The sequence below is a fragment of the Salvelinus alpinus genome, chromosome 5, assembly GCF_045679555.1.
Source record: "Salvelinus alpinus chromosome 5, SLU_Salpinus.1, whole genome shotgun sequence".
In the NCBI taxonomy this organism is placed as follows: domain Eukaryota; kingdom Metazoa; phylum Chordata; class Actinopteri; order Salmoniformes; family Salmonidae; genus Salvelinus; species Salvelinus alpinus.
Genome location: NC_092090.1, coordinates 17,914,227 through 17,940,606, shown reverse-complemented (window position 1 = coordinate 17,940,606; position 26,380 = coordinate 17,914,227). Strand labels below are relative to the sequence as shown.

Sequence of the window (26,380 nt, the reverse complement as noted above, 5' to 3'; positions counted from 1 at the left end):
TCATGTGTGAGTGCAGCTATTAGCATATACCGTAAATACCATAGTATATAGACACATGAAATAAGGATAGCTATTCAAACCATACAGGAGATTCTCATCTAAACCATATTGCACAGTGTTACACACTTTATTACTGCAATGATTCACAAATGTGGGGATGTTTTTAAAGCCTTTCATTTTCAATTTGTCTAACAGTGCAAAAATGCTGTCTAGTGGTATTAAGGTAAATCTCGCAGTGAGCCGTTGTCTTTAAACTGTACCACTCAGAGGGGGGTATGTGGTGTAGATGTCTCCACCCGGAGGGAGTGTGGGAGACATATCTTAAAGAGAGATATGTCTATACACTATAAGTACAGTATCTCTCCTGGATCTAGTTTGTGTTAAAGTAGTGTAAAGAGCCTCTCTCTCTCTCTCTCTCTCCCTCCCTCCCTCCCTCCCTCCCTCCCTGGTGGAGAGGTGTTGAATGGTCTGTGTCGAAGCAACATTCTGTTTGGTCTACTCTGTTCACTCATATCATGGGTGGAAGTACCACCAAAGACCAGGGAGATGAGACCATTTAACCCCATCCTTGGCTTGATCCTGTTCCAGTCATGTGCTCAGTCTAGCTGCAACATTTACATGCTTCAACAGATTCATTTTCTTAAAAGCTCCCATCGTCACAGTTCTATAAGCCATGGCCATGTCATTCTCTGTCACACTAATGCACGCACACACACACACACACACTGAGAGGGTGGACTGTATCCCATTCTATCTCATCAGCCCCATCCAGTCATGAAGGTCAGTGCTGAGGATGTTCCCATTCAGCCTGTAGAAAAGGTCATACCCACATCCTTAAAAACAGAGGTTCTGTGCTAATATAGAAAACCTGTGAAGAACAGGAAGGCCCACTGTTTCTGCTCCCAATTCACCGCTTTATTGACAACGTTTCCATCCCAAACAGCTCTTCATCAGGTCAAACAGACTCAGCTAGGGTTTTCATGGGAGGGGTGAGCGAGGGAGAAGAGGAAACCCTGAATGGCCGAGGAGGGTCAGCAGCACCGCGGACGTGGAAGAAGTGTGGGAGGGGCTGAGGAACAAGGCCGCTATTGGACAGTCAGAATGCCTGAGTGTGATCATCCTTTCTTCACGTCCCATCACCACTTCATGTGAGGTGGTCTTGAGTAAAGGCTGATCTTTCATCTCCACTGCATCGTGTAATGATTCTGACACTACAATAGAGTTTCAGAAATGATTTTGTACATTGAGACTTAGGGAGATCTTCTGCCCCATAAATGTGGATGAGTCAAGTATGGGTGAGATGTGTGTTTAGGCTATGAGTGACACAATAGAGAATGACATTTCATAAAGAACGAAAAACCCTTTCGGAGCCAAATCCACCTTTTGTCCGCCCAGATACAGAAATCCCTCCCTAGAAACAGACTGGTGGAAAAAGATGTCTCCTATTCTGAATAAGAAACGAGAATACAGAGTCTACAATAATCTCCCTAAAGAACAGAGTCAAGCGTTAGATAAATGATAGTGCATAATGCTGATAAGGGCGGAGCCGTGGGGTTGTTAAAACTGAATAATAATGGGAATGAGATCCAGGGACAATTAAATACCACCACTTTCTCCCTGCATGTGAATGTGATTCTATGGACATGATTAACCCCCTGAAGACAATGCACATTATCAATAGTGATACTTATCTCTTGCTTTGATGTTGAATCCCTGTATACAAACATCCCCCACCAGGGAGGCCTACAAGCTATGGTACACTGGCTTAGTCAACAGACCCACTGGCACACTGGCTTAGTCAACAGACCCACTGGCACACTGGCTTAGTCAACAGACCCACTGGTACACTGTCTTAGTCAACAGACCCACTGGTACACTGTCTTAGTCAACAGACCCACTGGTACACTGGCTTAGTCAACAGACCCACTGGTACACTGTCTTAGTCAACAGACCCAATGGTACACTGTCTTAGTCAACAGACCCACTGGTACACTGTCTTAGTCAACAGACCCACTGGTACACTGGCTTAGTCAACAGACCCACTGGTACACTGTCTTAGTCAACAGACCCACTGGCACACTGGCTTAGTCAACAGACCCACTGGTACACTGGCTTAGTCAACAGACCCACTGGCACACTGGCTTAGTCAACAGACACACTGGCACACTGGCTTAGTCAACAGACCCACTGGCACACTGGCTTAGTCAACAGACCCACTGGCACACTGGCTTAGTAAACAGACCCACTGGTACACTGGCTTAGTCAACAGACCCACTGGCACACTGTCTTAGTCAACAGACCCACTGGCACACTGTCTTAGTCAACAGACCCACTGGCACACTGTCTTAGTCAACAGACCCACTGGTACACTGTCTTAGTCGACAGACCCACTGGTACACTGTCTTAGTCAACAGACCCACTGGTACACTGTCTTAGTCGACAGACCCACTGGTACACTGTCTTAGTCAACAGACCCACTGGTACACTGTCTTAGTCAACAGACCCACTGGTACACTGGCTTAGTCAACAGACCCACTGGCACACTGTCTTAGTCAACAGACCCACTGGCACACTGGCTTAGTCAACAGACCCACTGGCACACTGGCTTAGTCAACAGACTCACTGGCACACTGGCTTAGTCAACAGACCCACTGGCACACTGTCTTAGTCAACAGACCCACTGGTACACTGTCTTAGTCAACAGACCCACTGGCACACTGTCTTAGTCAACAGACCCACTGGCACACTGGCTTAGTCAACAGACCCACTGGCACACTGGCTTAGTCAACAGACTCACTGGCTTAGTCAACAGACCCACTGGCACACTGTCTTAGTCAACAGACCCACTGGTACACTGTCTTAGTCAACAGACCCACTGGCACACTGTCTTAGTCAACAGACCCACTGGTACACTGTCTTAGTCAACAGACCCACTGGTACACTGGCTTAGTCAACAGACCCACTGGTACACTGTCTTAGTCAACAGACCCAATGGTACACTGTCTTAGTCAACAGACCCACTGGTACACTGTCTTAGTCAACAGACCCACTGGTACACTGGCTTAGTCAACAGACCCACTGGTACACTGTCTTAGTCAACAGACCCACTGGCACACTGGCTTAGTCAACAGACCCACTGGTACACTGGCTTAGTCAACAGACCCACTGGCACACTGGCTTAGTCAACAGACACACTGGCACACTGGCTTAGTCAACAGACCCACTGGCACACTGGCTTAGTCAACAGACCCACTGGCACACTGGCTTAGTAAACAGACCCACTGGTACACTGGCTTAGTCAACAGACCCACTGGCACACTGTCTTAGTCAACAGACCCACTGGCACACTGTCTTAGTCAACAGACCCACTGGCACACTGTCTTAGTCAACAGACCCACTGGTACACTGTCTTAGTCAACAGACCCACTGGCACACTGTCTTAGTCAACAGACCCACTGGTACACTGTCTTAGTCAACAGACCCACTGGTACACTGTCTTAGTCAACAGACCCACTGGTACACTGTCTTAGTCAACAGACCCACTGGTACACTGGCTTAGTCAACAGACCCACTGGCACACTGTCTTAGTCAACAGACCCACTGGCACACTGGCTTAGTCAACAGACCCACTGGCACACTGGCTTAGTCAACAGACTCACTGGCACACTGGCTTAGTCAACAGACCCACTGGCACACTGTCTTAGTCAACAGACCCACTGGTACACTGTCTTAGTCAACAGACCCACTGGCACACTGTCTTAGTCAACAGACCCACTGGCACACTGGCTTAGTCAACAGACCCACTGGCACACTGGCTTAGTCAACAGACTCACTGGCTTAGTCAACAGACCCACTGGCACACTGTCTTAGTCAACAGACCCACTGGTACAGTGTCTTAGTCAACAGACCCACTGGCACACTGTCTTAGTCAACAGACCCACTGGTACACTGTCTTAGTCAACAGACCCACTGGCACACTGGCTTAGTCAACAGACCCACTGGCACACTGGCTTAGTCAACAGACCCACTGGTACACTGTCTTAGTCAACAGACCCACTGGCACACTGTCTTAGTCAACAGACCCACTGGCACACTGTCTTAGTCAACAGACCCACTGGCACACTGTCTTAGTCAACAGACCCACTGGCACACCGTCTTAGTCAACAGACCCACTGGTACACTGTCTTAGTCAACAGACCCACTGGCACACTGTCTTAGTCAACAGACCCACTGGTACACTGTCTTAGTCAACAGACCCACTGGCACACTGTCTTAGTCAACAGACCCACTGGTACACTGTCTTAGTCAACAGACCCACTGGCACACTGTCTTAGTCAACAGACCCACTGGTACACTGTCTTAGTCAACAGACCCACTGGTACACTGTCTTAGTCAACAGACCCACTGGCACACTGGCTTAGTCAACAGACCCACTGGTACACTGCCTTAGTCAACAGACCCACTGGCACACTGTCTTAGTCAACAGACCCACTGGTACACTGTCTTAGTCAACAGACCCACTGGTACACTGTCTTAGTCAACAGACCCACTGGCACACTGGCTTAGTCAACAGACCCACTGGTACACTGCCTAGTACGAACTGTATTGTTGATCTGGCTGAGATTGTTCTGATTAAGAACTTTTTCATGTTTTAAAATGACATGTTCATTCAACAGAAGGGAACTGCTATGGGTTGTAAAATGGCACTGAATTATGTCAATCTGTATGTGGGGTGGTCTGAGAAGAATGTGATTTTCAGCCCTAACAATCCATTCTTGCACCATATCAAGCTCTGGAAACGCTTCATTGATGCCGTCTTCCTTCTATTCCAGGGCACAGCAGAGGAACTTCATCGATTCCACTCCATCAATTCAAGCAGTGAACATCTGAAATTCACCCTCACCTTTGATGCGCATAAAACAAGATCTCAATATTTTGATGAAAAGGGAGGGGGTGGCTTTAGCACGGACCTATACAGGAAGCCGACTGACAGGAATTCCCTGTTAAAAACAATCAAGCATACCAGAAAAGTGTTAGAAACAGCCCACATTAATATGTAGCCTAAGAAACAAGGTTCATGAAATCGCTTGCTAGTAACAGATGACATTCATATTCTGACTATCTCTGAAACCCACTTAGATAATACCTTTGATGATACAGTGGAAGCAATACATGGTTATAACATCTACAGAAAATACATAAATGCCAATGGGGGCGGTGTTCTGCGGTCTGTATTCATAGCCACATTCCTGTAAAGCTTAGAGAGGATCTCATGTTAAATACTGTTGAAGTAATATGGCTACAGGGTCACCTGCCTCACCTAAAGACTATTCTTGTGGGAAGTTGCTATAGACCACCAAGTTCTAACAGTCAGTATCTGGATAATGTGTGTGAAATGCTTGATCATGTATGTGATATCAACAGAAAGGTATATTTTCTGGGTGACCTTAATATTGACTGGCTTTCGTCAAGCTGCCCACTCAAGAAAAAGCTTCAAACTGTAACCAGCGCCTGCAACCTGGTTCAGGTTATCAGTCGACCTACCAGGGTATTTACAAACAGCACAGAAATGAAATCATCCACATGTATTGATCAGATCTTTACTAATGCAGCAGAAATCTGCTTTAAAACAGTACACATGGATTTTGTATTGTTGATATGTGATAGTAGAGTAGTGGCCTGAGGGAACACACTGTGTGTGTTGTGAAAAATGTTATGAAATGTAATGTCATATAACTACTTTAATGTTGCTGGACCCCTAGAAGATTAGCTGATGCCTTGGCAGCAGCTAATAGGATCCTTAATAAATCCAAATAGCTTCCACCCTCCACCCCTGAAAAAGAGCCTCCCTATCAGCCAATACAGTCGCATAGGCAGGATCTGTAGAACACAGAGTAACTATGACAAACAAGCCGACTGTCTGGATGAGCGTTTCAGACCGCGAGGTTATCAGAGGAATGGCTGCATGACGCAAGGGATCATTACAAAAATATGACCCAGGATGACAGCCTGACGCCCAAGCCACCTCGCCCCCTGACCAACGGGTTCAATGCTTCCTTCAGTACTCCCCACTTGGTAAACAGTTGGACCACATCATTAAAAACCACTGGTACATCTTGAACACTGATCCACAACGGGAAAAGACGTTTAAAGAACCCCCGCGGGTCATCTTCAGACGCGCCACAACATCAGTCACATGGTGGTGAGGTCTGATCTTCCACCGCTGCCACATAGCACCTTTCTAGACAATGTGCCGGACGGTAATTAAAGATGTGGCCGAGGTACCCAGTGTAACTTTATGAACAGATGCACAATGTTCAATCCCCCTATCACGGGCAAGGCCATTAAGATAAAGGGCATCATCACGTCTTACACAAACAAATGTGGTATACCTGATCAAGTGTATGTTGTCTATGCTATGTAGGAAAAAAGAAACAAGCTGTGAAAACAAGGATAGCAGAACACAGAAGAAATATCAGGACTCTTGGCCTGAGAAACTCTTTGGTTGCGCATTTCATGGAGGCTCGTCACATCAGCTCTCTGAGATACAATGGTATCGAACATGTTAAGACTCCTAGGAGGGAGGAGATACTGATAGTCTATTACAGAGAAGAGAAATGTATTGGATTCACTGTTTGTCTCCTAAAGGTCTGAACCAAGAGTTTGATATCAGAAAATGTATCACATGAATATGTCACGTTGACTTGTCCTGCCATCCAGGTCTCCACTTAGACATTTTGTACATATATATTATATTTTCTGTAACTACTACATGTAACTACTACCTGTAACTACTACCTGTAACTACTACCTGTGCCCATCTCATTGATATAAAATGATTAAAGGTACACAAGTTGTTTTTTAAATAGATCACTGTTATTAAATCTACGGGCACCACGCATCCTGCACATCATGGTCATATGAATGTGTATTTAAACAGTTTCTAATGTGATCTTGATTATTACATTTTTTTTTTTTTACTGTTGCCTAGGTTTTAACTTGGACGACCTTCATGACCAAATGTACCTCTGTGATTAATTAGGATTGACTATGCGTAAAAGCAGTGATGTAAAGTACTTAAGTCGTTTTTTGGGGTATCTGTACTTTACTTTACTATTTATATTTTTGACAACTTTATACTTTTACGTCACTACATTCCTAATGAAAAGTATGTACTTTTTACTCCGTACATTTTCCCTGACACCAAAAAGTTCTCGTTACATTTTGAATGCTTAGCAGGACTGGAAAATGGTCTAATTCACACCCTTATCAAGAGAACATTCCTGGTCATCCCTACTGCCTCTGATCTGACGGACTCAATAATCACAAACGCTTCATTTGTCAATTCTGTCTGAGGGTTGGAGCGTGCCCTTTGCTATCCATACATTTTTTTTTTAAAGAAAAGGGTGCCATCTGGTTTGCTTAATATAAGGATTTTGAAATTATTTATACTTTTAATTTTGAAACTTAAGTATATTTTAGCAATTACATTTACTTTTGATAAGTATATTTAAAAACAAATACTTTTACACTTTTACTCAAGTAGGATTTTACCACGTGACTTCCCCTTTTTCTTGAGTCATTTTCTATTAAGATCTCTTTACTTCTACTCAAGTATGACAGGTATGACAATTGGGTACTTTCCCCACCACTGCGCAAAAGTGAATTGAATTGTTTCCACACCGACCATGCATCATTGATGTACGTAATGGTCATGTGAGGTAAAACGTGTATATTTTGGGATGTGAGCACTCAGTCTGTTTGACCTGGCGAAGATCCGTTTGGGATGGAAACGTTGTCAATAAAGCTGTGAATTGTGAGCATAAACAGTGTGTGGGCTTCCTGCTCTTCCCATTCAGTCTGTCTCATCAGCCCCATCCAGTCATGAAGGTCAGTGCTGAGGATGTTCCCATTCAGCCTGTCTCATCAGCACCATCCAGTCATGAAGGTCAGTGCTGAGGATGTTCCCATTCAGCCTGTCTCATCAGCCCCATCCAGTCATGAAGGTCAGTGCTGAGGATGTTCCCATTCAGCCTGTCTCATCAGCCCCATCCAGTCATGAAGGTCAGTGCTGAGGATGTTCCCATTCAGCCTGTCTCATCAGCCCCATCCAGTCATGAAGGTCAGTGCTGAGGATGTTCCCATTCAGCCTGTCTCATCAGCCCCATCCAGTCATGAAGGTCAGTGCTGAGGATGTTCCCATTCAGCATGTCTCATCAGCCCCATCCAGTCATGAAGGTCAGTGCTGAGGATGTTCCCATTCAGCATGTCTCATCAGCCCCATCCAGTCATGAAGGTCAGTGCTGAGGATGTTCCCATTCAGCCTGTCTCATCAGCCCCATCCAGTCATGAAGGTCAGTGCTGAGGATGTTCCCATTCAGCCTGTCTCATCAGCCCCATCCAGTCATGAAGGTCAGTGCTGAGGATGTTCCCAGTAAATCCACAACTAATCCAGACAATTTCCCATTCACACAGAAAAGCACATTAAACATTTAACTGTGACTCTCTTTTAGTTCCTCTCCCCTTCAAGTCACTGCTGCATCCCACTGAGTGACTTAGTTCACCATCACCATGAGTGACTTAGTTCACCATCACCATGAGTGACTTAGTTCACCATCACCATGAGTGACTTAGTTCACCATCACCATGAGTGACTTAGTTCACCATCACCATGAGTGACTTAGTTCACCATCACCATGAGTGACTTAGTTCACCATCACCATGAGTGACTTAGTTCACCATCACCATGAGTGACTTAGTTCACCATCACCATGAGTGACTTAGTTCACCATCACCATGAGTGACTTAGTTCACCATCACCATGAGTGACTTAGTTCACCATCACCATGAGTGACTTAGTTCACCATCACCATGAGTGACTTAGTTCACCATCACCATGAGTGATTTAGTTCACCATCACCATGAGTGACTTAGTTCACCATCACCATGAGTGACTTAGTTCACCATCACCATGAGTGACTTAGTTCACCATCACCATGAGTGACTTAGTTCACCATCACCATGAGTGACTTAGTTCACCATCACCATGAGTGACTTAGTTCACCATCACCATGAGTGACTTAGTTCACCATCACCATGAGTGACTTAGTTCACCATCACCATGAGTGACTTAGTTCCCCCTCCTACCGAGTGACTTAGTTCCCCCTCCTACCGAGTGACTTAGTTCCCCCTCCTACCGAGTTACTTAGTTCCCCCTCCTACCGAGTTACTTAGTTCCCCCTCCTACCGAGTTACTTAGTTCCCCCTCCTACCGAGTTACTTAGTTCCCCCTCCTACCGAGTTAGTTTGTTCCCCCTCCTACCGAGTTAGTTTGTTCCCCCTCCTACCGAGTTAGTTTGTTCCCCCTCCTACCGAGTTAGTTTGTTCCCCCTCCTACCGAGTTAGTTTGTTCTCCCTCCTACCGAGTTAGTTTGTTCTCCCTCCTACCGAGTTAGTTTGTTCCCCCTCCTACCGAGTTAGTTTGTTCCCCCTCCTACCGAGTTAGTTTGTTCCCCCTCCTACCGAGTTAGTTTGTTCCCCCTCCTACCGAGTTAGTTTGTTCCCCCTCCTAACGAGTTAGTTTGTTCCCCCTCCTACCGAGTTAGTTTGTTCCCCCTCCTACCGAGTTAGTTTGTTCCCCCTCCTACCGAGTTAGTTTGTTCACCCTCCTACCGAGTTAGTTTGTTCACCCTCCTACCGAGTTAGTTTGTTCACCCTCCTACCGAGTTAGTTTGTTCACCCTCCTACCGAGTTAGTTTGTTCACCCTCCTACCGAGTTAGTTTGTTCACCCTCCTAACGAGTTAGTTTGTTCACCCTCCTAACGAGTTAGTTTGTTCACCCTCCTAACGAGTTAGTTTGTTCACCCTCCTAACGAGTTAGTTTGTTCACCCTCCTAACGAGTTAGTTAGTTCCCCCTCCTAACGAGTTAGTTAGTTCCCCCTCCTAACGAGTTAGTTAGTTCCCCCTCCTACCGAGTTAGTTAGTTCCCCCTCCTACCGAGTTAGTTAGTTCCCCCTCCTACCGAGTTAGTTAGTTCACCCTCCTACCGAGTTAGTTAGTTCACCCTCCTACCGAGTTAGTTAGTTCACCCTCCTACCGAGTTAGTTAGTTCACCATCCCACTGAGTTACACTACCGTTCAAAAGTTTTAGAACACCTACTCATTCCAATGGTTTTTCTTTATTTTTACTATTTTCTACATTGTAGAATAATAGTGAAGACATCCAACTATGAAATAACAGATATGGAATCATGTAGTAACCAAAAAAGTTTTAAATCAAAATATATTTTATATTTGAGATTCTTCAAATAGCCACCCTTTGCCTTGATGACAGCTTTGTACACTCTTGGCATTCTCTCAACCAGCGGTAGTCACCTTGAATGCATTTCAATTAACAGGTGTGCCTTCCTAAAAGTAAATTTGTCAAATTTCTTTCCTTCTTAAAGCGTTTGAGCCAATCAGTTGTGTTGTGACAAGGTAGGGGTGGTACACAGAAGATAGCCCTATTTGGTAAAAGAGCAAGTCCATATTATGGCAATAACAATTTAAATAAGCAAAGAGAAACGACAGTCCATCATTACTTTAAGACATGAAGGTCAGTAAATACGGAACATTTCAAGAACTTTGAAAGTTTCTTCAAGTGCAGTCGCAAAAACCATCAAGCGCTGATGAAACTGGCTCTCATGAGGACCGCCACAGGAAAAGAAGATCCAGAGTTACCTCTGCTGCAGAGGATAAGTTCATTAGAGTTACCAGCCTCAGAAATTGTAGCCCAAATAAATGCTTCAGAGTTCAAGTAACAGTCACATATCAACATCAACTGTTCAGATGAGACTGTGTGAATCAGGCTGTCACGCCCTGACCTGAGTTATCTCTGTTTTCTTTATATTTTGGTTAGGTCAGGGTGTGACTAGGGTGGGTACGTTAGTTTTGTATTGCCTAGGGTTTTTGTATGTCAAGGGTTGTTGTAGGTCTAGGTGATTTATATGTCTATGGTGGCCTGATATGGTTCCCAATAAGAGGCAGCTGTTTATCGTTGTCTCTGATTGGGGATCATATTTAGGTAGCCATTTTCCCTTTTGTGTTCGTGGGTTCTTGTCTATGTGAGGTTGCCTGTCAGCCCTCATTGGTATAGCTTCATGGTTAGTTTTGTTAGTTTTGTTCAGTGTTCATTCTTATAATAAAGAAGAATGTACGCATACCAACCTGCGCCTTGGTCTCCTCCTTTTGACGGCCGTGATACAGGCCTTCGTGGTTGAATTGCTGCAAAGAAACCACTTCTAAAGGACACCAATAAGAAGAAGAGACTTGCGTGGGCCTCCAGACTGTGCAAGGGTTATTTTACCAAGAATTAGAGTGATGAGTGCTGCATCAGATGACCTGGCCTCCACAATCCCCCGACCTCAACCAAATTGAGATGGTTTGGGATGAGTCGGACCGCAGATTGAAGGACTAGCAGCCAACAAGTGCTCAGCATATGTGGGAACTCCTTCAAGACTGTTGGAAAAGCATTCCAGGTGAAGCTGGTTGAGAGAATGCCAATAGTGTGAAAAGCTGTCATTAAGGCAAAGGGTGGCTATTTGAAGAATATCAAATATAAATTATATTTAGATTTGTTTATCACTTATTTGTTTACTACCTAATTAGTAAACAAATGTACTACTACCTACCTAGAGGAGAGGAGAGGAGAGGAGAGGAGAGGAGAGTGGGATCTGGACCAGAACATTACAGGATAAAATGTCTCTGAAGCCTGACAATGATATACATCTACTTTAATTAACTGACAGAACACATTGATTAGGAGATGACCCCAGAACCAGGGACTCATGTCCTGTCACATTGTCATGATCTGCTTGGTAGACATTACTTCACACACACACACTACATTCCCCAGGTGCAGGGTGCAGTGTGAGCGATAATGGTGGGCAGATGGCACATGGTGCTAATTAGCAGCACTGTTAACCATGCCATTCTATCTATCAGTGTTACCACCTGATACAGACATGGCATAGAGGGGAGGAGACTAGAAACCGCACTAGTGGACCCTGCTGATCATCACTTACCATCCAGTGACCATTACAACAGGCCAGCATGTGACCGACCGGGTATCGATCCAGGGTTGTCTGTGTGCCTCAAGACAGTGTTTAGCCCACTGAGCTAAAGCCTAAGCATTACAGGTGGTAGATGAGGAAGATTTGAATGACCCCCATGCTAATACAAACAGTACTCTCTCAAAACACTATCAGCAGGTTTATAGATACCTTGTGTAGTAATCACGTTTCCTCAATTCAATGCAGTTCTGAACAGAAATCACACTGTCAACCACTGACTACATCAAGCAGTATGCACAGTCATGATAATAGAGACTGGAAGGGTTTTTCTTCACCACTGGCTTGAAGAATTGTTCAGATTTTCATATTCCACAGAGACAAACACGCCTATCGATACACACATTCACAACACAGACAAATCCGATGCTTGAATACCTGTACAAATACAGTCAAGTGGCATGCAATTGCCTAAAGGGCCTACAGATGCAGCGTCGATTTCACACGTAGTTCTACGTACTTTTGTGTGGCTCAAATGTTGGTACGGACCGTATACGATGCTCGGTCGGTCTGTTTGCTTGAAGTGTATTGCTGCCTTTAAGCCCTAGAACTGGGAGAACAACAGATGGAATTAAAGATGTGCCAAACTTCAGCACTCAAACATTAAGAGGAAACTGAACTCAGCAGGGAAGTTGAGACTGAGACACACACACACACACACAGGCACTCAAACAAACATACACACACACACACACACACACACACAGTCCTCCGTTTCCCTGACATCTCTGTCCACACTGTAATTAACTTTGACACACTAAAATCAGTGCAATGAGGTGAAGCGGGACCCCCGCCACCCGAGCCATGGCCTGTTCTCCCCACTTCCATCACTAAGACGCGGGCAGCACAGGAGCATCATGGCAACAACTGGAAGACTGGCCAAGAGCTTCTACCCCGAGACCATCAGGCTGTTGAATAGACACCACTAGTCAGCTGTTTCTACCCCCAGACCATCAGACTGTTGAATAGACACCACTAGTACTGCTGAATAGACACCACTAGTCAGCTGTTTCTACCACCAGACCATCAGGCTGTTGAATAGACACCACTAGTCAGCTGTTTCTACCACCAGACCATCAGGCTACTGAATAGACACCACTAGTACTGCTGAATAGACACCACTAGTACTGCTGAATAGACACCACTAGTCAGCTGTTTCTACCACCAGACCATCAGACTGTTGAATAGACACCACTAGTCAGCTGTTTCTACCACCAGACCATCAGGCTGTTGAATAGACACCACTAGTCAGCTGTTTCTACCACCAGACCATCAGGCTGTTGAATAGACACCACTAGTCAGCTGTTTCTACCCCCAGACCATCAGGCTGCTGAATAGACACCACTAGTCAGCTGTTTCTACCCCCAGACCATCAGACTGTTGAATAGACACCACTAGTCAGCTGTTTCTACCACCAGACCATCAGGCTGCTGAATAGACACCACTAGTCAGCTGTTTCTACCACCAGACCATCAGGCTACTGAATAGACACCACTAGTCAGCTGTTTCTACCCCCAGACCATCAGACTGTTGAATAGACACCACTAGTCAGCTGTTTCTACCACCAGACCATCAGACTGTTGAATAGACACCACTAGTCAGCTGTTTCTACCACCAGACCATCAGGCTACTGAATAGACACCACTAGTCAGCTGTTTCTACCCCCAGACCATCAGACTGTTGAATAGACACCACTAGTCAGCTGTTTCTACCCCCAGATCATCAGGCTGCTGAATAGACACCACTAGTCAGCTGTTTCTACCACCAGACCATCAGGCTGTTGAATAGACACCACTAGTCAGCTGTTTCTACCCCCAGATCATCAGGCTGCTGAATAGACACCACTAGTCAGCTGTTTCTACCCCCAGACCATCAGACTGTTGAATAGACACCACTAGTCAGCTGTTTCTACCCCCAGGTCATCAGGCTGCTGAATAGACACCACTAGTCAGCTGTTTCTACCCCCAGACCATCAGGCTGCTGAATAGACACCACTAGTCAGCTGTTTCTACCACCAGACCATCAGGCTGTTGAATAGACACCACTAGTCAGCTGTTTCTACCCCCAGATCATCAGGCTGCTGAATAGACACCACTAGTCAGCTGTTTCTACCCCCAGACCATCAGACTGTTGAATAGACACCACTAGTCAGCTGTTTCTACCCCCAGGTCATCAGGCTGCTGAATAGACACCACTAGTCAGCTGTTTCTACCCCCAGACCATCAGACTGTTGAATAGACACCACTAGTCAGCTGTTTCTACCCCCAGATCATCAGGCTGCTGAATAGACACCACTAGTCAGCTGTTTCTACCACCAGACCATCAGGCTGTTGAATAGACACCACTAGTCAGCTGTTTCTACCCCCAGATCATCAGGCTGCTGAATAGACACCACTAGTCAGCTGTTTCTACCCCCAGACCATCAGACTGTTGAATAGACACCACTAGTCAGCTGTTTCTACCCCCAGATCATCAGGCTGCTGAATAGACACCACTAGTCAGCTGTTTCTACCCCCAGACCATCAGGCTGCTGAATAGACACCACTAGTCAGCTGTTTCTACCCCCAGACCATCAGGCTGCTGAATAGACACCACTAGTCAGCTGTTTCTACCACCAGACAACCAGGCTGCTGAATAGACACCACTAGTCAGCTGTTTCTACCACCAGACCATCAGACTGCTGAATAGACACCACTAGTCAGCTGTTTCTACCCCCAGACCATCAGACTGTTGAATAGACACCACTAGTACTGCTGAATAGACACCACTAGTCAGCTGTTTCTACCCCCAGACCATCAGGCTGTTGAATAGACACCACTAGTCAGATACCTGCTCCCCCGGTCCCCCTCAGCATTGGACACAAGAGTCAAAGTAAGCAGCCCACTGCCCCAGGCGTAAGACTGAAGGTCAGTAGCCTGGTGAGCTGCACTGCAATCTATCATTGGAGAATTGTAAGAGAGAGAGGACACAGATTGGGATGTCAATAAGCAATGAGACAGTCAGTCTTTGTCCTTGCTCAGCACCATCGATTCTTCTAACCAATGAAAATGTGATGTAAAAGCAATTACATGACACAGTGTGAGGAGAGCCTCTCATAGAGTGGAGGTCTGTGAGGTTACTTCAGTCAAAGCCATGTTGTCAGCACCCGTGGGCAAAGGGCAGGTCTGCAGTATAAGGACCTCATAGTGCTGACGTTGGGAGAAAGTTACTCTGCTCTGGAGGGAACACAGGTGGTGTAGGAATATACTGCTTATTTAGCTCTGCATGGGCTAGGGTATCACTTATCCACTGTGTGTTGGGCGGGGGAGGCTGTGTGTGTGTGTGTGTGTGTGTGTGTGTGTGTGTGTGTGTGTGTGTGTGTGTGTGTGTGTGTGTGTGTGTGTGTGTGTGTGTGTGTGTGTGTGTGTGTGTGTGTGTGTGTGTGTGTGTGTGTGTGTGTGTGTGTGTACGGGGCCACAGCGTCCCCTGACCCCCGTCTCAGTCTCCAGTATCTATGCTGCAATAGTCTATGTGCCAGGGGGCTAGGGTCAGTCTGTCCTGTCTGATGTAATTCTCCTGTCTTGTCCTGTGTGATCTTAGGTATGCTCCCATCTCTCGCTCTCCGTCTCTCCTTTCCTCGAGGACCTGACGACTCCTGGCTGTCCCTGTCCCTAGTCATGCTGCTGACCCAGTTTTGGCTGTTCTTCCTACGACCATGGAACCCTGACCTGTTCACCGGACCACCTCCCCCTGCACACACTGCTCCAGTTTACTCAAGGTCCTCATACAACACTACTTCATTGACTGTTTTCAGAGGGTGGGGGAGAGAGTTGGTTACTGTAAGCTGAAGATGTGGTTCCCATAGCGACACCATGCACTGTAGTGGTTCTTTGGATTAAAGAGAGGCGAGCCACAACAAGTAAGCGCTGGCCTAGATCTGTCTAAACTAGCCAATACTTCCCCTTTAACTAACAGCCATAGTACCGACTTTAGCCTGCCATACACAGTCTTGCATGCCAGACATGGCTCCGTGAGATTAGCCGTACGCATGCCGACATGACATACAGTACAAGCTGAATCCTGGTTCAGAGAGATAAACCTAAGCAATAATACATGAGATGATGTGCGATATGGGGATTTAACACATCCACTCTCACCAACAAACACCACAGCCAAGCTTAAGTCCCCATAACACACACCCTCTATTGATGAAACAAGTTCACCCTGAAAGCAAGAATTCTGACCCTAAATTAATGTGGGTCTATCTCAGTGAGGGTGAAGAGTGAAGAGGTACCCCAAAGTCTGCCTGCCTGTATGACTGCCCTCAACTCAATCCATACATGCTCATTCTAAGAGCCCATTCATGCCTAGAGGTGTTTTATGAATGACAAAGCAGAGTAAAAAGAGGGGGAGGAAATGGGGTTCTGACTAGATAGGTTACAGCTTTTGTCAGCTTTGACTTTTCGTAGCAAGTTAAAATAACTTACGCAGCAGGTTAGGAGAATTAACGTAGCAGGTTAGGAGAATTAGGATAAGGTTAGGAAAAGGGTTAGGGTTAGCTAAAATGCAAAAAAAACAGAAAAACTTTTGACATTCATTTGACAAAAGCTGTATCCCTTCTAGCCTTGATCAGGAAGTGGGAAAGAGATGGAATGCAACAGCAGATAATGGAAGGAGGGCCACTAGACTAGAACACTACACCACATAACAATGGATCCTACAAAGTACAATGAAATTGCCCCCAGAGACTGATCTATGGTCAGCGATATGTATTTCCCCAAGTGGTTAAAAAGAGGATTTGAGAAGTATAAATCTGAACCTAGATCAAATCTGGGGTAACTTCTATGCAGAGAGGTATAGTAAAGTGGTTGGCTGTGTGTTGAGTCTACTACACGCAAGCTTCCTTATGTATGAGGAGTGCAGTCATGAGAAATCGATTAACTATGCATCGGAGAGTTAGTGGCTATGCTTCTATCTAACAAGGCTGCTTCTTTACCAGATTGAAGAGCAATAATCCCGACAAACTTTCCCCAATTCTCCTGGTCGCTGGAGACAAGGATTTATGTGTGCCACTACTGAAAGCTGACCCAGATGCACTGTAGGCTTGTACAAGCACACAGCACAGGCACATTACACACATGTCCACAGAGTACAAAACATCAGGAACACAATTCTAATATTGAGTTGCACCTCCCCTTTTTTCTCTCAGAACAGCCTCAGGTAGTCGCGGCATGGACTCTACAAGGTGTCGTTCCACAGGGATTCTGGTCCATGTTGACTCCAATGCATCCCACAGTTATGTTAAGTTGGCTGGATGTCCTTTGGGTGGAGGACCATTCTTGATACACACGGGAAACTGTTGAGCGTGAAAAACCCACCAGCGTTGCAGTTCGGTTACAAACCGGTGCGCCTTGCACCTACTACCATACCCTGTTCAAATGCACTTAAATCCTTTGTCTTGCACATTCACCCTCTGAATGACACACATACACAATCCATGTCTCAAGAGTTAACAATCCTTCTTTAACCTGTCTCCTCCCCTTCATCTACACTGATTGAAGTGGATTTAAGAGGGGACATCAATAAGGAATCATAGACTGACCAGGTGAAAGCTATGTCATGGAAAGAGCAGTTGTTCCTAATGTTTTGTACACTCAGTGTATATTATACACGAGAAGAGATGTACAGGGGAGATATGGTAACCTTCTAACTTCTCCACTCAATGTGGACGGCTCTATTAACCTCCTTATATGTGACCAGTTAATCAACACCATCCACGAACAACAACCTGTAGTCTCAGCATTACTCACAAGGCACTGCAATGAGACACTGCAGAGGAACAAAAGAAACGTGTGACCATAGAGTGTATCTATACGACCCCAGTGGAACGGTATAGATATCCATCATAGGAATGTGCAGGGGCAGCAGTTGAGTGAGATAACACAATGGGCACAGACCTCAATTCAACGTCTATTCCATGTTGGTTCGATGGAAATTACATGGAAGCAGCGTTGATTCAACCAGTGGGAGGTGGTATTGTATGGACAAATATCCTAAAACCACAACAGCTGGAGGTGGTATTGTATGGACAAATATCCTAAAACCACAACCGCTGGAGGTGGTATTGTATGGACAAATATCCTAAAACCACAACAGCTGGAGGTGGTAATGTATGGACAAATATCCTAAAACCACAACCGCTGGAGGTGGTATTGTATGGACAAATATCCTAAAACCACAACCGCTGGAGGTGGTATTGTATGGACAAATATCCTAAAACCACAACAACTGGAGGTGGTAATGTATGGACAAATATCCTAAAACCACAACCGCTGGAGGTGGTAATGTATGGTCAAATATCCTAAAACCATAACAGCTGGAGGTGGTATTGTATGGACAAATATCCTAAAACCACAACAGCTGGAGGTGGTAATGTATGGACAAATATCCTAAAACCACAACAGCTGGAGGTGGTATTGTATGGACAAATATCCTAAAACCACAACAGCTACAGTCTATATTGTATGATCTAGAGTCCTATAAGCCATTAACCACAATAGCCTACATGCACAGAGAGAGAGAGAGAGAGAGAGAGAGAGAGAGAGAGTAAGTCCTTATCAGATCAAATCGATCATGATCATGATGAACAATAGATGGTCATCAGTAAACAGAGGAAATAGCACAAACACCTCAGAGACAGTCTTCAGATTGAGAAGAAGAAGCAGTTGGTGAGTTACATCATAAACAAGCAGGAAACAAAGAAGCCAGCTGCATTCTCGCGCAGTGTTGCAGCCTGCCGCGAGCTCAGCACAAAGCACATTCCCTATAGGCTCTGTCCATTCTCTCTCTTCCTCTCAGCTTTAGTAATGATGCATCCAAGTACTTAATGATCCTGAAACGTTGTGCAATAGAAAATTATGAGTATTGGGAGATCTCTTTCAGAGGACTCGAACAGCATGTGGTCGGTATAGCGCACGTTACGTTTTCAAAGGGCATGGTGGAGCTTTGATGGTTAACTTTTTCTGGGGATGAAAGAGTGTATTCACGATCTGTCTCATTGGCATGCATGTGTAGATGTGGCACTACTATTAAAACACGTTATCCTGAATTTTGTAGCCTACACTTTACATAACATTTATTGAATATTGCGGCCATCCATAACAATAGCGGTCCAATCCACAACAGTGGATTATGCAATAAATCAATGACTGTTCGCTGCCTGAAATATTAATGAATAATATAGGATTTTTATCGGAAAAGGAGAGGGGTACGGTTGGAGTAACAATAGGCCCATTGCAGCATTTAGCAGAAATGCTATGCATGATACATCCTCTGTTATAGCCTACAATAGCCTGCGATGGACAAAACAATGGTCAAATTCGTGTGCTTCCTTACCCTCTGTGGCCTGCGCACACTGCAACAGAAGTAAGACCATTCCTATGTATAACAGACAGTTTGCAGACATCCCTTCTGCTCCATCTCTTCTCCTGGTTCTCCGAAACCACCCTGCTTCTCGCACTCTTATCCATCCCGGTGAGCGCCGGTCTCCAGCCGCCGCGCCGCAGGTATGCAGTTTGGGGAATTCTCTCCGCGCACTCCTCAAACTGGGAGCCATTTGCGTTTCCAGTGAATGCATGGTTGAAGTTTCGGTCGTGAACAAGACATCTGATCAATCAGTCCGTGTCTGGACAGTTAGCGAAGCGGTCCAAGGGTCTCGCCTGCTGTCCGCGGCTCGGAGGAAGAGGCATTGAGCTTTTTTTTAGGGATGCGTCTCGGGGAGCGGTGCCTTCGGTCCACCCATCACTATGCGGCGCAGCGCGGCACTATGAGAGATGCGCGATAGAGTACAAACGTCTAACATTTAGCTCAGAGCAAAAACCATTGTCCTTAAACCGATAAGGTCGGGCCAGCTTCTAGGGCCAGTTGTGACAATGTATTGTTGGGGTGTGAAATAATTTTCTGCACGGTTTTAGTGACTCCTCCAAGTCAAGCGTGTGAGAGAAAGCGTGTGCATTAGTAATGAGGGAGTTACGACCTCTGGTGGTTGTGGCAGCAGGTTGCTGTTGTCAGATTGGAGGTGATGATGGGCAAACTGGAGGCAGAGTTCAGTTGCGTTCTTCTCAGAGGTCAGATTGAGAGTGCTGATGAATAGATGCTGTGTGATGGTCCAAGGATAATGCACCATGCCCGCTTCTGTGTTCTCTCCAGATTCTGAGTAGGAAACACAGACACCTGTCAGAGATTAGATGTTATGGACTCACATGAGGAGAGGGGATAAGAGACACAGTACAAGTCCTGGGTCATGATGTGCTGAAATTGGTATTTCAAAATGTGGGGTTTTACTGGGAATATTCAGGTGTGAAGCTGAGAATTCCCATTCTGATTTGAAACTGAACATAGCAATAGCATTTACCTTTACTATCTTAATCCACAAGATGGCATTCAAGGACAACGGCAACTTAAAAATAAAAAAAATACTTAAAAAGGTGACCTCTTTATAATATAAGCCATTTAGCCGTGCTTCTACACCTGCATTGCTTGCTGTTTGGGGTTTTAGGCTGGGTTTCTGTACAGCACTCGAGATATTAGCTGATGTACGAAGGGCTATATAAAATAAACTTGATTTCATTTGAAACTTGATTTAGCAGGCCGCTTTTATCCAAAGCAACTTAGTCATGCGTGCATACATTTTACATATGGGTGTCCCAGGGAAATCGAACCCACTACCCTGGCAGTGCAAGCACCATGCTCTACCAACTGAGGCATACAGATAAGACATGGAAAAGGACGAATGAGAGGTGAGAAAGAGAAGAACCACCGGGAATGAAGAAAAGCGGCCAGAACAGAGTCCGCTGGAAATGCACTGCTGAGGCCGTTTGTTCCACGAGGAGCTGAAAGGAATTAGTCAAGGAAGTCACAGGATACCTTTCATCAACCTCATTAAAGACGAGTAAGACAAGAGAGAAAGAAATCACACAAAGACAAAGTGGATTTGCAGCAATAGATTATTTTTATATTCAAAGTGAATCTTGACAATAATACACCATAAAGTCTTATTTTGACACTCACCAAAAGAGTCACCTGGAAAACCCGCTTAACGTGACTAAGTAGCAAAGGCTTGGTCACACCTAAATCACTGAGAACTAGAGGAAACACTATCAAACTGTTAAGAGACATCACATCCAGATCATTTGTTTTCCCAGTCCTCGTACTGTAAATATTGCACAGCGCAATTGCTACATGGCAAACTAGTGTGGCATAAAACCAACAAAAGCAAAACAAACAAATAAAAACAAAGCCACAAAAATATTAAAATCAAAGCCACAAAAAATCTACAAGTATTAAAAACAGTAACAGTTCAGATTATAACAAGTCTATTATTTAGATGAGTGATCTAAACAGATGATTCTATAAGTTGCAGCATGAATTTAACTTTGAACAGACAGTCGACCAGAACGCCCAAAAAGAAGAATACAAGTTGAGAAGTGATCAAAACCAAATAGTAAGTATTGAAGTGTAACACAGTATCACATTGAACGAATACATAGACCCTGAATCAACATCTTCACACCAGATGAGAGGATTCTTCAAAATCATGAATTAATCATACTGATCATTTTAAACTCATGTCTTCTGGTGTTACGTTTCATCTCAAAAATGTCATACGAGTTCTCTGAAAACTGTTCATTCATGTGTCCAGTAGTTGTCATACGGAGTTATAACTGGAGAAATAAAAACAGTCTAGGATCTCTCATACTTTGTATCCATCTTTGTTTTTAAGTGTGTGAGAGTTTGTGCAGGCGCATTGCTGGTGAATACCATTACACAGGAATAAAGTTACATTTAACATGCTTATATCACTGGAGAACACATATCAAGCACTGTAGGTCTGCCAAGTTCATGCCTTGTCGTAATTTCAGCTTTTTACCTAAATAAAAGATAAGTGTCATAACAAAAGCATGAAACTGAAAACATTGTTGATAAAACACCTGTCCGGCAATATTTTGGTGTTGAAATGTGTAATACCTTACGCTCCTCAAGAGTAATGAATTTCAAGTGATGCCACAATAATCTCCAGAGAGCTCCTTAACACAACGCAAACTAAATATTTATTCTATAGCAATTCTCTAATGTCTTATATTAACATACTCTGTTTGGTCAATCAGCCCTTTGTGAACAGCAACAGTTTGTGGTTAAAGTCTAGAAGTCCTCTGGACTGAGTTCAGAGTTCTCCTTAACTACTCAGTCCTACAATGAGTCCACTATGTGTTATCCACTGGTCCTGACTGTCATGGTTGCAAGGTGTTTGGTTTATTGACAATGGGAAAAATGACAGACTTGGAGTCAGTAATATTTCCCCACAGATTAGTGCAGCTGACTCGGTGGTGTATATAAACAGTATCGGAGTTGGCAGGGGGAGATGTAAGAACACTTGGTGGTACAACGACCATAACGTTAAAGTATTGCATTTGCTGTTCAACAAGAGTGACTATCGAGAGGACTGTTAAATCAGCACGTCACTCAAAGAGCCTCTCGGTGTGTGTGTGTGTGTGTGTGTGTGTGTGTGTGTGTGTGTGTGTGTGAGAGAGAGACTGTTGGCCTATATTTATTAAACACATATGCCCTCTACACTACTGTCATGACAACGCTTATCAAACAAGTCTTTTTTCTAATCCCTGTTATGACAGGTTGAATGACAGTCCGGTTGTGAAACGTTCCATTTTCTGTAGGTTATTTTGGGTCAAGTGGCCATTACTAACTCATTACTAACTTAATTCTGCAAGATGGATTTTTGTTAGATCCTCAACCCCTCCTCCCCCTACAACACAGAGCAGGTAGAGGAGAGAGGTACTGTTACCGTATAAGGGACTAACATCGTCCCTGTCCCTATTTCGCTGACCCTCTGATTCTCAAGGCACAAACACAGTGCTGCTCACACTGTCTGAACATCAGTAAAGAACATATATGCCCAGAGATTTCCATTGATAAACACCACTCTGTTATGAGACACTTCTAAAGGGTAGAGCGATTCAATGGAGACATCTCCTAAACAAACAGAAGGCAGATTATTCCAATATGTAACCAATGTAGAAGGGGAACCACTCATGTCCCGGAGAGTGACAATACTGAACAGATAAAAAGGTTTGAGTAAAATCCATATTTTAAAAGGAAATAATAATTTAAAGTTATAAAATATTGAATGGGAACAAACACCTTGGGCTAAATTCATGTCAGACATATTGTGTTTAATTCCCCGCGGGGCCATGAGGAGCCAATAGGACCACCCCTTACTAGCAGACTACTGACAGGTTGTTAGTGGTGTGTGACTTGGGGATAACATGTTACATACTGTAAGCCTTCCATTGAGTGTCCTGCTATCTCACAGTGCTCCTGCCATACATAACATACCTTATTATAACTGTATACTGAAATTACTACCATAATGAAGGAAGTTAAATCAATCTTGCAAGCTATAGCTTTACATGTTTACAAAACGCCAATATGAAAACATACAAAAATGAAATGACATTGATACATCCATATATATGCAGTGACGAGCCCAAAACAGTTAATAAGGATAAAATACTGATCAAAAACACACAGACCCCCAAAAACAGAACGAATGCAACTAACGTCCATCATCAGCAATACAGTAGTTACAATGACGCTGCAAACATGAACGCAAAAACCCACAAAAAAACACTCCTATTTCAGATAATTAGGGACCTATACAAAAATAGGAACTAAGAGAAATCACTTAATTTCACAGCTGTGGATCATATAGCAGCTTATCTATGATACATTCAAGAAAAATGATACGGCTTATTAAAATCGCCGGGAAAAGCTAAACATAACCTCAGCCATGTATTAGAAATGTTTTATCTTTTTTTTTTTTTAATACAATTTTTTGAGATGTAATCCCAGCTCTACGACTACAGTATACTAGATAGAGGTCTATTGTGTAAAAACAGATAATATATCTAGCTACCTTGCTCAGGAAATGAATTACAGTCTTTGGTGCTGCACAAGCAACTTCATTTGAAAAGACGAAAAACGTAACGCACATAACTAGCAAAAACAAACGGAAAAATGCACACAGCATATATATATATATATATATTCTCCCTGACGGAATGTATAAAATAAGCAGTCGACACCAATAAACCTTAAACAAATGGTATAATGTAAAGGGAAAAAAGTTAACTTTGTCACATGCATAAATGAGAGAATTGCACGCGACAAACTCACACATTATTAAGCGTCTGCACTAAGTAGACTAGCTCATATATATACACATATACACACACACACATATATATATATATACACATATATGCGTGTGTGTGTGTGTGTCTGTGTATATCAAATACTGCATGGTCTGCTCAGGCTTAGAAGAATCCATACCGTTAATTAATTAGCATTTTTGTCCTCAGCTAGTCAAAGCCATGCCCACCACACTTGTAACACAGCTAGAAAAAAGAAAAACCCACTCAAACACTTTTTAAATACAAAGACAAAAAAATTAAAATCAACATCTATTTAGAGATTGTATTGCAGTTTCATGGAACAGTACAAATACTGTTAGTAGTAAGAGTTTCACTAAATAGAAATTGATTATGAAATATTAAGCAAATATTCAATGCTTGCTCTTTGTACACTAGTTCATTCGGGGGGGACGGCGATGACAAAAAAGGAACATTTAAAAGCGGACCAGCGAGCATTTGCTACAGCAAAGCATGCCGTCCTTCTTTAAGGAACAAAAGAGTAACTCACTACACACAGAAATATACACTGAATCCAAACTATAAGCACCGCTATCCGCGATACCTCACGTCCATGCAGGCTGTGCATGGATATATATCCACACACACAGGATGCATGGACTGGTAGGACCTTCAAGTGCTGCAGTCCAGTACATCAATATATTCATGGATATATTTATATATAAGTAGTAACATTAACCACCTCAAATATATAAGGCACTATGGCTGGGGACAAGTATACGATGCAGCGAGTCTCGTGACGCCAACAACAAGAGCGACGTCTAACTTATCAACTTCCTGTTTACATTTTGATCTGCTCATGCAAGATCACATGCAGCTTGAGGAGCAACAACCCTACTTTAAATAGGTTAAGTGACTCCACATTTTTAAAACACCAAAGACACTGAGAAAAGGTACAAATACTTCAAACGCGGTACGACACCCACCGTGGAGAACATGTGCATCTGTCGGCCTATCGAGCTAGAGACGGGGATGGCTTTACAAATGTGGATGTGTCTTGCACACGTTCAGAAGGCAATATAGAAAAATAGCTGGGATAAGGGGGTGCCAAGTCTGACCTAGCAACGCCACCCGATTAGTCACCTGTTTTTTGAGGAGTATTGGTAGAAGAGCTAATGTGAAGGTATATTAAATGTGCAAAACACAGAGAGTGAGTTACTTATCTACATTCAATCATTCCATCCATCCATCCTTCCTTGCCCCCGTCCCCTCATCCTCCATCCTCCTCCACCTAAACTTTGTGATTTTATTTTTTATAGCTCATAGTTCAATTGCACCCAAGTCTACATGATTCATAAAAATAGCTTGTTTCTCTGTGGTTGTGCCATGGCTCTGGACATGAAAACCATGTTGTGGTTGTTTGTTGTGTATTCTGAGAAGAAGGCCCCCTCTGCTCGCTTGGCCCCCGGGGGGCGCGAGGTGCATCTGGAGGGCGGGCCACTCCGGGACCCTGTCAGATGTAGGGGTACTGGTTGAGTTTGGTGGGGCTGAGGGGGAAGGTGGCGTAGGCAGGCGATGCCATGTAGGGGTGCGGGGGGAAGAGGGCCTTGAACTGGCCCTGGGTGTGGATAGTGGGCGAGGGCAGCAGCCGGGGGTTGATGCCCACAGTGACCTGGTGGACGATACCGCCTGGGTGAGAGATGCTGTAGGCGGGCTGCAGGACGGGCCGTGAAGCCCCAGGGGAGGCCAGGATGTGGGCCACAGGGGCTGCTGTGACCAGGGGCCCATTGGGCGGGTAGGACAGAAGGGTATGCTGGCCGTGCGGGTGGGGGTGATGGCGGGGGCCTGTAGTGTGGTTGGGGCTGCCGTGGGGTAGGGTAAAGGAGTGCCCATGCATAGTGGGGGGGATGTAGGCCTGCGGGCGCCGGTGGGCATAGTTTCCATTCCATTCCTGGTGGCAGGAGCCGTAATGCTGGAGCTGGAAATGGAGAGAAAGAGGGATGGTTAGATATCATACACATATTACATCTGTGTGTGTGTGTGTGTGTGTGTGTGTGTGTGTGTGTGTG

The 26,380-nt window shown here is 44.6% G+C and overlaps 2 protein-coding genes across 7 annotated transcripts in view; both read right to left on the bottom strand.

The window, feature by feature from the left end:
* Positions 1 to 20,274, bottom strand: part of kiaa1549lb (KIAA1549-like b) — a 159,116-nt gene extending 138,842 nt beyond the window's left edge. For all 3 annotated transcript variants that reach the window (XM_071399932.1, XM_071399933.1, XM_071399934.1), the window contains exon 1: positions 19,483 to 20,274. In XM_071399932.1, coding sequence (XP_071256033.1) covers positions 19,483 to 19,723 — 241 coding nt within the window. In that variant the 5' untranslated portion in view covers positions 19,724 to 20,274. The remainder of the gene's footprint in view (positions 1 to 19,482) is intronic.
* Positions 20,275 to 25,678: 5,404 nt separating this feature from the next.
* Positions 25,679 to 26,380, bottom strand: part of hipk3b (homeodomain interacting protein kinase 3b) — a 61,671-nt gene continuing 60,969 nt past the window's right edge. For all 4 annotated transcript variants that reach the window (XM_071399930.1, XM_071399929.1, XM_071399931.1 and 1 more), the window contains one exon: positions 25,679 to 26,289. In XM_071399930.1, the coding sequence (XP_071256031.1) occupies positions 25,825 to 26,289 (465 nt within the window). In that variant the 3' untranslated portion in view covers positions 25,679 to 25,824. The remainder of the gene's footprint in view (positions 26,290 to 26,380) is intronic.